Source organism: Haliaeetus leucocephalus, unplaced genomic scaffold (assembly GCF_000737465.1).
Source record: "Haliaeetus leucocephalus isolate CR32 unplaced genomic scaffold, Haliaeetus_leucocephalus-4.0 Scaffold730, whole genome shotgun sequence".
NCBI classification, from domain to species: domain Eukaryota; kingdom Metazoa; phylum Chordata; class Aves; order Accipitriformes; family Accipitridae; genus Haliaeetus; species Haliaeetus leucocephalus.
Genome location: NW_010973166.1, coordinates 3,650,448 through 3,662,781, shown reverse-complemented (window position 1 = coordinate 3,662,781; position 12,334 = coordinate 3,650,448). Strand labels below are relative to the sequence as shown.

Sequence of the window (12,334 nt, the reverse complement as noted above, 5' to 3'; positions counted from 1 at the left end):
TGAAAGAATAATTTAAAAGTCTCTCTGTACAACACTCATACATCCAAGTTTATTTTGGGACACCCATTATGTTATACACAGGCTCTGAACACTTATGTGGTTGATTCATTGTACCTAATACCACACACTAACTGTTGTATTACCAAAAGCATATGGTAAGGAAGCCAGTATTCCAGAGCAAACAGATGAAACTGCTAACAGGGATACATTACTGAAAATAAATTCAACACTTTCAATTATCTTTCGCTGCATGTGATGTATGCAGCTTGTTGGCTTGGTGTCTGGGAACATGTCATTTTCAAATATGCATATATTTTACCAGTAATGCTTTGCAGACTGAAATCTGCAGCTAAGTATATTTTAGGAAAAGGGCTACAACTTGAGCAGAGCTAGAAAACTGCACACAGTCTCTGCAAAGAGAAGTACCAAGGATGCCAAAGAAAACCAAGATGGAAGAGTACATGGGATACAGAACAATAAGTTAACATATCTTCATAGATACAAATGTAAACAGGCTGTGTGTAATACACATTAACAATGTGCATCACAGCCCCTATTCGTGGCTTACCCCCACAGAGATTATCAGCCTCATAGCTGCCAGTATTACTCCTTTAGCTTACACAGAACAGTCTCTGCTGAACACCCAAGGTCCAAACCCTGCTGACAACCTGTGGTAAGGGCAAATGAGATGTAAGATGTTCTGCTCAGCCACATCATTAGGCATCCACCAAAACCCTCTGCAAAGCAGACTCACAGAAGCCCCTCAGCTTATGCTAGAGCTGCCTGCACAGGCTGCCTCTGAGCATTACGCAGTTTTAGTAAGTTTCAAAATGCCCTACCAGGGGAAGTTATTCAGCAGGACTCAAGGTCTGGGGTCAGATCAGAACCAGAGAGGACATCACAGTGTGGGCACAACCTATTACCCTGTGTGAGCTGGGCTCATCTGAGCCCTCAGTATCTATATGGTAGGATGAAAAACAGTATGAAACAAATCTCGGGGACTATTATTTGGACAGTCAGCCCCAGATCAGGAAAAAGTTAGAAAGCAGAAAGCCTATCACTTGACTTCATACCTCCTAAATTCAGGGCTTCAACTGAACTAACCTTTGCTCCCTGTGCAGCCAGCGAAAGCAAATGAGACCTCCAAAGAGTATTTAAAAATTCACAGGTCATGAATTGCTCCATAAAGGTGCCAGTTTCTTTTTGTGAATTACAAAAAGAACCTTTGGGTAGCTAGTCTCTCAGCTGAGGTTCTCCAGTTGAGTACCTGAAGTGAAATGGGATTAATCCACTCTTCAGTGTCATGACATAACATGACCCCATTCAAGTGCTTCAGGAACATGAAGTCATTGTGCTTTTCCTCTGGCAAAAACAGGGAAAAGCTCAGCTCACATCTACAGTTACCAAGAATAGTTGCATATGTTCTTCAAAAGGCAACAAGAAGTTTAACCATAGACCACAACGGCATATGCGTGACCTAAACCTCTCTGATCCCACTTAAAAATATAACATTGCAAACTATCCCTATACAAAATGCAAATCTTGGGCCCAGAGTTCACCCAAAAACAACTGCATAGCATGAATTCATAACAGGCATAACTGAAGGATCTCATAAATCAGATCTGAGCGCAACACACCTAATAGAAGAAATACTAAACACTGGCAATAGTTATAAAAAATGAATTGTATTCAACAATGTAATTGAGGGGTAAAACTCATTTTCTCTGGCAGTAGTAAAGAAAGCATATGAAGCAGCCAGCCCAGAGCACATTTCATTAAATCCATCCTATTTCTTCTTACAAAACAGTTGATTATCAAGGCATGGTGAGCCGATCAAGTAACACCATCAGTCTCTTTCAACAGAGAAACTGTTTTGCCATTTGCAAACTGAAAAACATATGTTCTCAATATTTTCTCTGATGTATGCATCTCCTTCAAAACCGAAGTCCACAGCATATGCCAAAAATCAAATCATTGATTGGAAAATATATACCAACTGGCATCTGAGGACTTTGTCTAAAGGATGCCTCCTGTCATTCCTCAGGCCACATTCAAAATCCATTAACTAAATGAAATATCTACTCCTTTTCTGTACTCCTTAATCCATCTTATCGCGATCCTCAACTGACTGAATTGAATCCACTCTAGTATAAATTCCAAGCAGCCTCCAATACACATACAAAAAGTGCAAAGCACAAGTCAGAAAAAGACTAGAGACACATACCTCAGGTCCACACAGCATAACGGAAATAGCTCTGAGGTTCCTAACAAGTTGGTACAGCAGGATGAAGAATGTCACAGACATATAAAGCACTGACCCAATATAAACTCATTTTGCTCACCGTTGGTTAAGAAAAGTTAAAAGCAATTTGTACCAGCAAATGGAGTCCCATCAGTCCATGCCTCCCTACACAGGACAAGTATTGTTCACCACCCTGCAGTTCACACATGGCCCAGCTCTGTATCACGCGATACGGAGCTTTCAAAAGGCATATGAACGTGTCCTCATGCCTGATCCAGATCAAGTTGGTATTGCCAGAGGGTAGTAAGGAGCAAGGATTAAGGATCACAGTCTCAGTTTCAGCAGTCTTCAGTTCTTGGTTTGTTGGGGTTGTTTGTTTTTTTTCCTTCATTCTCCTCTGAGAACTCGAGCTGCTCTCTTCAGTAAAGGCATTCGCTATTAATTCCCCACCACAGAAGGCACTGGTTTTCATCATTATCTTCTAGCATTGCTGCTTTAAAAGAGCAAGGTTGGCATTTCAAGAGGCAAACATTCTCTGGTTGGCCTCCTTGTCAACTTCCTTCTCTATATTTCACTGACAGTTCATCTTGCAATGAACACTATTGCCTCAGTTAAAGTGAGATAAAGATGTATATAATATTTATGCCTCTTCGTTCATTTAATTACTTTGCATTCTCAGAAAAATAACTCCTTTCTTCAGATAAGAAAAGAGACAGAATATATCAATCTCAAGGAGGGACAGCTTAGTCATAGGTTAAAAGCACTTGAGGATCTGCATCTAATTTTATAAATCATTACAAATTTGATTTGTGGGCATTTAAACCAATTCAGTAGATGCATACATCATCATAAGTTTCTCTTTTCTTTCCATACCATAGAGCTCCCATCAAGAGTCATAGCCAACATGGCCTACTGTTAAACAATTATTGCCATGAATAGGATTAACTTGGCTTCCATACATGACTGTGTGGAAACACAGGCTCCTGCAACTTTTGAGAAATAAATGGAAAATGGGGAGAAGAGGGGAAGGAGAATGGAGAAAGGCAGAACACTAAAATTCAGCTCTTACACTGTTGGTATCTACCTTCTCCCCGCTGCTCCCAGTTTTCAGACATTGCTAACTTAGATGACAGCAACTACCATTCCCTGCTTCACACGGAGGAGAAGGCACAGTCCTCAGCTGCCCATGCAAGCAGAAAATACAGCTTCAACAGATCCTCCTTCCACACAGTGTTTCAGAGGGATTAAGCCATATTCACTGCTTGGGTAATTCAGGACATAGTGAAATACACTCTACAGCCACTTCTTATCTGGGGCAAGGGTTCACTGGTTTTTCAGTTTAACTAGCACCAGCTTGATCACTTTCTAATCTGGTTCAGTATTGTGTGATATTTACTTTGAGATGAATCGGCAAATAGTTGAAGTAGCAGAAATAATGGGGCAGCAACCTCTAATGGGAAGGCAGGGACAAATCTTTTTGTGCAGAAGAACAGCAGCTGAAAGACCAACCAGACCTTCATACTGTCACTGTGTGGATTTATGCTGCTCTTTAAATGTGTATTTTGTGATGTACACCTACACTTCTACACTGATGTCCCTGAGAACAGTGACAAGTGGCTTCTCAACAGGTTCAGTTCACTGCAGATGATCTAAAGACACAACCATATCTGGAATGGAAGTTACAGAAGCTACACACCACCCTTCCGTCCTCAACAAGGTGTGTGATCCTCCAGCAAAGTCTGCATTTTGCTATCTAATAGTCTTCAGAAAATACAACAGTAGTACATGATATGCAGGAAAACCTACTATAGTGGGAAGTGAAAGAGTTTTTCAGGTGCATGGGGGGATAATAGTAAAGTAAAGATTCTAAGGCAACTGATAGAAAGCTCAAAACAACTGTATTTGGGAGTGAATTTAAAACTCTGTACAATTGTTTGCTACATTGTTGCATACTTAATGGTTGAGTTTGCAATGGCACTGTAATAGTGACTGCTATTTGGGACACAACAGGGAAAGTACCCTCTGTGTGAACTCCAGAAGCAACAGAGAACATGCATATGCTGCTAAACAGCAAGCCTCATTTGCTAAACAACATCAGTAATAATTATTGGGACAGAGTAACATTGGGATGCATTACTAATGAGCTACAGAGCTTTTCATGTAATTGTCACCACTTGGAGCTGGGGATAGCAAAGCAAAATAGAACAAGTAGCTTCTGTGTAAGTTCAGTAGGCAACAGTTTCAAAAGTAACATGAAAAATAATTCATAATGCAAAGCAGAAGAGAATGACATATTTGAGGCATTACCACTTTTTTTCCCAAGGAAAAAATCTCCAGTGTATCTTCAAGTAAAAACAGGGATAAAAATTCTTTCCCTTGCAAAAAAAGATACAAGAATTGGGGGGGAGATTACCATTGTGCATACCTTCAGGGCTGGACAGGCAAAGGTACGACAGCAGAAAAATAAGTTGTAAGTGATGGTCTAGTAGGCTTTTGGATGATGTCGCAACATTTTGGCTGTCTCACAGATCTTGGAGCTTCTGGCACTAGCAATACTGTCTTCTGTAATCTATATAAACAGCTACTTTTAGAGGGACCCCAGATAAATCCTTCCAGAAGATCAAGAAAACAGCCACGTAATCACATAAAATTGATTTTATAGATATCACAACATCTCTGTTAAGGATGACAATAAAGTTTAAAACACTTATTTCACATACAGTCAGTATAGTTATCATAGAAGTCTCAGAGATGGAAAATATCTGTAGGTGCTTTAGACTTTATCCTTATCAACTCAGAGTTGGTCGCTATTATACAGTATTTGTGATTGTCATTCAACTGTTAACAGTAACAATAAAATTCAGTAGTAGTAGTAACAACAATAAAGAGGCAGTATTTAAGCCTTAAGGAAACAGAGTATTTCCTGCTGAAATTGTCAACAGTGAAATAATAAGTAACACTTCAACAGTTATAGCACAAAGGGCAGATCTAACAGTTATTAAGCCCAGTTCTGGTTATCATTTGTCTTCAGGCGTACCAAGACAGCACTGAACAGTTGTAAATTTACATTGTGTCTCCTAAAACATGAAAGACAGACTCAAAACTTGGATATGCACTCATTATTGCTGTCACTATATATCTAAGGAAGTCCAAAATAAATCATACCCCAAAAAACCTTACACGACCTTGAGTTTTTCAGATAGGATTTTCAGAAATTTGAGGCCACCAAAGAACACTACTCAAAGATCAGCTGTGACAACTTTAACCTGATATTCTGTGATGGATTGGTAGAGCTACTGCACCAGAACAGGGAGATTCTACTTGTTAAATCAGCACATTTTTTTTTGCCCCGCTTTGGATTTCAGGAATAATATGAAACCCACTCAACGCTCAAAATAAGAAAACTATTTGAATTAAGTGGAGAGAATAATTTTCTTTGCCTCTGGCCTTACTCTTTTACCAACCAGAATTGGGGCAACTCTTTTCTTTCCTTCCTATAAAAACTATGGGATTTTTATAAGTTCCCAGTGTTTGCAAAGCATTTCCCCACAGGAACTTCATTGGCAAGCTGTTTATTCCTCCTTGCCAACCTAATAATTTGTCTATTTCAAATATTAGACAGTTTTCAAACAGTTCTATGTACTGAGGAAGGTGAGGAGACCCACTGAATGTGGACAGGAAGAGCTACTGCCCAAAGACAGGCAGACCTTCCCAGAATCCACCAAGTCCTCAGCTCCTGATGGGCAGAGATTCCCATTTCCATCTCACTGTGTGGTTCGCAGAATACAACAAATTGATGAGACATCTGCCCAGGACACACACACACAGCAGCAACCCACTGAATCTTTTTCTTAAGCAAAAGATACACTGTAGAACTGCAATATCCCTCCCCCACCTCTTCTCTAACCCCTCTAGTTCCATCACAGTGTACTCAAAACTCAATTAAAAACCACTGTATTACACCCACACAGTGCTAAATGTCACCCACTAAGGAAGTTTATACCCTACCACAGCATGGCTTATAACAGACCAACCTCAAATAAGTGCTATTACTTACCCACAAACACAATGACACCAACAGGTCTACATGACCCCCAGAATGAGAACTGCAAGGGAATGGCACACCGCAGGACTCCTAGACTTTTCTCATGCTGCACCCATCCCTTGTATGAACACCATTTCTCTGGTGCTAGTAAACTCAAGGTACCAGTACAAAATACCGTACTTCCTTTAAACTTGTCCTCCCTGCTTTGAAAACAACTGCCATACAGTTTCTCCACAGCCATGTTCCTGTTCTTTAGTAAAACTAACACCAAGTCTTGAAGGATTTCTTCCCCCACCCAAAGGAAGCTGAGGGAATCCTGAAGACAGTGACCTTCAGGCTATACCAGAAGGACCATTCAACTTCTTCTGAATGGGAAAAGGTTTCAGACAACTGATTTATATACATTCAGCCTTTGCCTGAAAAGTTTAATAGACACCCATAAATCTGAGAGTAAAGCCTGGGGCCAAAGGCCTCAAGTGACAGAAGAATGCAAAAGGGGAAGTGCAGGGCAACATGTTGGAGAAAAGCTGTCAGAAGAGTCTGATGTAAGAAACCTGCTGGGCGGCAAAGAGGCAGCGATACTGTTTACATGTAGATACAGAAATGACAAAGTGGTGGCTTATATTGGGAAGGCTGGCAATGCAGCCTCTGCAGTTGAATTAAAACCAGGAAGAATTTCAGCTGAGCAGGGGTGGAAGTTTTATTGCTACACTCGAAGGACTATTTATTCTTCATCACTCACAAGTGTCTTTTTCAAGGCAGAAGTTAACATGTAAAGGAAAGCTTATACTTCTCCATTTCAGCACACAGCTTTCCATCTCCCTTTATTATCCATTTGTATAACCACAATACTTTTCATATCAGGAAGTATGAAAATTTTTAATTCCATTAATAGCCTAATTCAAATTTTTTATGCTCATCCTCTGGAAAAAAAAAAACATTATTTCTTCTTCATTACAATTTCTAAAAAAACCTATCAAACCTGCAAAACCCAAAGTTCTCAAACCTTTCATATGACCTTCTGAACTTGTTCCAAGCTAGTATGTGGCTCAGCAGCCTAACCATTGTTATGGATATAGCACTGCAAGTCCATTAAATAAAGGAGACCCCAGGTTATTACGTTAAATGTAATTATGTGCCTCTACTCCGTGATATAATTAGAGCTTTACTCCCAAAAAAAAGAGGAGTGGGATCAAGGAAAAAAAAAAATAAAATATTGTATTTCTAGTTCTCCATTTACTGTGTGACCCTAGGTGGATGACTGAAGTTCAATACCATTTTCCCATCTGAACAAAGTAGTATTAATGTCTTCCCTTTTCTCACATAGGCAATATGTTGCTGATCTGATTTGTAAGAAAAAGGGTTAGGAGATGCTCATATCAGAGATTTGTAGACATGCAGAGTATTAACAGGCAAACATCATCCTGTGCACTAGGGAGTCCAGAGGTTATATATTCCCTTCATTTTTCTTGTAATTAATATTATTGCAGTTTGGTCTATAAAATAATCATTCACACTAAAGGAATGCTGGATTAAATCACACAGAGTCAAAGTTATTACTGGTATAATTCCATTAGCTTTACAGAAAAATACTAGGGATTAATTCGTCCTCTTAAGCTTATTTTCCATTCCAAAATTCCTTAATGGCATAAAGGAAAAATAAAAAAGCTGGCCACAGATGTTAAATAAAGACATTTTGAGTCCAATCCCGTTTCCACAGGATACAATGGGAGTTAGGAGATCAGGACCCACAACACACAACAACAAAAGCATTTGCTGATCTTAAGCTTTAGCTCCAATTCAAAATTTTCCTGTGCCAACTCTTCTTAATTTGGGACTTATTTTTTTCCCCTCCAGTTTTTCCACTGAACACAAGTCTGGCAAGAGATTTCTTTGTCAACAGCCTTTTCACTATCTACAAAACTTCTGTGATCATCTTTAGGCATTGAAAAACCACAATAGAAAAATTCCTGTAATCTGTTAAAGCATTGGACATGCTTACACATGAAGTAGAATCCAAAACAAAAGGCTTTTTCAAAATGGAGATCTCAGCATACCACCAGATGGTACAGCGGTATCAGAATGCGAAACCCATTACAAATTTTTTCTGTAGGCCATAACTCTATGCCAAAAACCTCAGGTTTGTTACTAAAAAATATGCACATTTTAATTATTACTGTTTTACCAAAACATCATAGTCTGAGCAAAATACCATTGCAATAGTGATAACACTACATTTAAATCTACCAAAGGCCACAATGTGTTGGCATATCACAATGCAGCATTAATATGCAGCACTTTGGTAACAATGTAGTCCAGTAGAATATGAGAGGATTTTTAAATAACTAAAATTATAAATAATTCAGCTGTACCTTGTGTGACGTCAAGTACCCTTCCAAGACAAATTCTTATATGGTTTTGTTGAATACACTCTCCTTGTCAACAGCTCTTTCTTTATGGTACTTAGAAAGCACTTGAGCTGTTTCACTAACCAGTACAAATCAAGCAGTGCTGCAAAGTGAATGACTGAGGCACTGTTCAGCATACACTGTGCAACATAAATTAAGAAAACAATGGAGTTAAAAGCCAAATCCATACCAACTTTAAATTGTAATTACCTATCAATAAGACTGTATCTGGATTAGGACAGCTTTATACAAAGAGAAGCTCCTTGGATTCAAGGTCCAACTGTTGCACTCCTTGTAGAGTCCCATTTGCCTCATGGACCACAGTACCCCACAAAAACATCATGAAAGTCTGTCTGTGGGGCAGCTACATAGAAAGTTCTTTTTTGAAGAAAAATTATCAGTTGAGCAAATAACCAGACAACTTGGGGGGGGGGGGGGGTGGATCTCATCAATTTAGTTGAGCAGTCTTCACACAGAACAACACTAGGTAAACAAATTGGACACTCTGAAATACAAGCCAAGCAATATTTTTTTATTAGGTTTTTGAGAAAAGTTACTTCTCTATAGATTCAAAAAAGATGTTGAACTAGTCACAACAGTGTTTCTTGCATTTCTTTTCAAGTGCCTAGGCTTGGTCATCATCAGATGTAAAATACCAGATTACCAGCAGTCTGAACTGCTACATCCACAAAATTCAAGACACTGGACTGTGAAGGGTCCTTCTAACTCAAAGGACACACAGAAATAGGTTTCAGAAACTAAGACAAAATCATGTTTAAAATTATACATTCTCCACTTTCAAACAGCTTTATGACCTCACAAATTATCCATCACGCTAAAAAGTAAGGCCCCCTCTGGCTGTGCAAGGAAGTCGGACTTCCATAGAGAGACATGTAACAGGATACACCAATATATGTTCGCCTGCAGTTCTTTGTTGTATAGGTCAGCTCTCTGCAGGTTTAAGTTTCAGTTACTCTACTGAATGAAATCTAACATTTGCCAAGGAAAGGGATCTCCTGTGGAAAGAGAGGGAATGGGGGAAGAGGCAAGGAAGCAAAAAGTCTGTGAGGGGGGGAAAATGTGAATCGGAGGAAGGTGGCAGCAGATTTGTTGCTGGTGAGGTATGTACAGAGCAAGAAGGTCAGTGGTACAGTAAAGCACGATTAAAAGAATCAGTCTAACAGAAGCAAAGATCCTGGAGAGCCAATGGAAGCAAGAGGGTCAGGGAGATGGGAGAAAAGGAATGAAAAGGTAAAAATGTGCAGAAGAAAAACTGAATGAGGAAGAGAAAACATGTGGGATGAGAAAGAAGAAATCAACTATTGAAACAAAGAATTTGAAAGCAGCCTGTGATGAAAGCTAAGTGTTGGAACTACTTGTGATACAAAACCCGGAACTTCTTTCTACCAAGGACGCACAGGAACAGAGGACTATCCACACAAACCTGCAAACTAAAAGTGCACCACACAAGATCATCTTCTTGCTCCCATGGTTGGTATAGATACCGAAGCCCTCTGAAAAATGAGAGCTACCAATTCTTATAGTGAATCACTTTGGTGAGCAGAAAAGGAAGATGTATAAAGTGTGGTTATGGAGAGGAAATAAACCCAAGACATTCCCAGCCTGTGTTGATTTTCTGCCCCATCCAAGGAGAAAGAGCTCCAAGGAGAACTACCAGCTTGATTCTCCAAAAGGATGTAAGAGTTCTAGGCTCTACACTTGAGCAAAATCTTTTCCTCCTTGCTTACTTCTGTGGCATGATGCTTTTTAAGTTCCATATATGTTTGTTCCATAAAATAACAAAAAGGTAAAGAGGGGAAAAAAAAAGAAAGTGACACCAAAGGTGAAAACAGTACGGTACATAAACAGACCCTTTTGTGATAGGACACTCTGATACCACAATGATGGACTCCCTATAAGGAAAAAAAAAAAAAAAAGAGAACCTATACAAGCTTATAGATAACAAAACAGCAAAATTTGCACAGACAAGTTTTTCTCTAGTTTTCCAAGCATTTGGTTTAAGGTATTTATAACAGTAGCAAACATGTATCTTGTAAGCAGAAGTATCTATGACTGACAGGAAATAGAAGGGGTGTCTTTTCATGTGATGACAACCCTGCACAAATTGAACTCTTAAGAACTGACTTCTGAAATATCATATTCTGAGACATTCCATGGGAACTAGAACCAGAAAGGCCATTTTCCAGGGCTTCTTCCCACTCTTTGATTCTTTAAAGAGTTTTTACTGCATAGTACAGCACACATTACCAGCCTGGGGCACCCTGTTCCTATTTCCTCTTCAAGTCACCAGAAGATATTTGACAAGGAAAGAGTAAGAAAGCCAGAGAAAAGGGACAGGACAGGAACAGAAAACAGATGCTGAAAGAGAGGAACACACGATGTATAGCAGAAAGAAGAAAAAAAAAAAAGGTAAAATGAGGGAAAGAAAGAAGAACCCAAACCAAAAAACACATCATGTAAAGCTCCTGGATCATTTCAGTGCAAGTTTCTCAATGTAAACATGGGACAAGACTGGAGGAAAAGTGCAACTGTATTGTGTACGTTCGTAAGTGTATTCACATAGAAGGGCACTGAAACAAAACGTGATAGCTTTGTTACTAGTACGCCCGCTCTCTACTAGGGCAGAAGGTCACTGAAGCCGCTTCAGCTCGCGTTAGAATTATTAAGAGGAGTACTTGATGCCCTAACGCATTGGCGTCCGCTTCGCTTTACCCTGAAGGCTTCTGGAAGGTCTGCTGGCGTCTGTCTGCACGGAGACAGGGAGGGGGTCCGGAAAACTTGACTGGCTCCTGGCAAGTCACCGCAGCGCAGAGACTCGTGTGGCAGGCACGGCCGAGATGCGACAGACGCCTGGGAGCGCAGGAAGCCCAGCCTTCCACCGCAGCCAGCCCCGAGCAGGACCTCCTCCGCTGCCCTTCCCGGGCTCCCTGCCTCCCCCCCCGCCCCGAGCCCACCTCGGCGCGCGCCGCGCTCCCTGCCGCGGCTGCCGGGGGAGCCCCCGCGCCCCCGACCCTGCCCGGACCCCGCCCGCGCCCTCAGGGGAGAAACCCCTACCTGGGTCGTGGAAAGGCACCAAGGCGAAGTTGTAAAGCGGCCGCTTGGGTCTCTTCAGCGACGTTTCCAGGATCTTGGACGCCCCCTCGACGACCTGCACCAGGTCGTCGTACATGGAGCCGGTCACATCAAACACGAAGGCCAGGGTGGAGGCTCCCTCCGGCACCGCCTCGCCGCCGGGCTCGGGCGCAGCGCGGGGGCACAGAGCGAGCAGCAGCACCGCGCCCAGACCCGCTCCCCACGCTCCGCTGCCCCCGCGGAAAGCCATTTTCCCCGGCAGCCCGCGCAGCTCCCGCGGCGGCCGAGAAAGACGCCCGCAGGAGCGCGGAGCCCGGCGCCCACCCGCTCCCCTCCGCGCGGAGGGCAGGAAGCGCCGCAGCTTTTGTCTGCGCGCGACCGCGGCCCCGCTCCGCCTTTCTTATCGGGCACGGCTGGGGCAGCGCCGCCCCGAGGGAGAAGGCTGAGCCCCGGCCATGCCGCGGGGTGCGGGAGCTGCTGCCGGCGCGGCTGGGGCCGGAGTTGCCTCAGGAGCCCCGGCTGCGGACTGAGGCGGCGCCCGCCCCG

The 12,334-nt window shown here is 41.9% G+C and overlaps 1 protein-coding gene across 1 annotated transcript in view; it reads right to left on the bottom strand.

The window, feature by feature from the left end:
- HMCN1 (hemicentin 1) overlaps positions 1-12,038 on the bottom strand; it is a 208,539-nt gene extending 196,501 nt beyond the window's left edge. The window contains exon 1 of the mRNA XM_010580732.1: positions 11,771-12,038. Within this exon, the coding sequence (XP_010579034.1) occupies positions 11,771-12,038 (268 nt within the window). The remainder of the gene's footprint in view (positions 1-11,770) is intronic.
- Between the last annotated feature and the right edge of the window lie 296 nt (positions 12,039-12,334).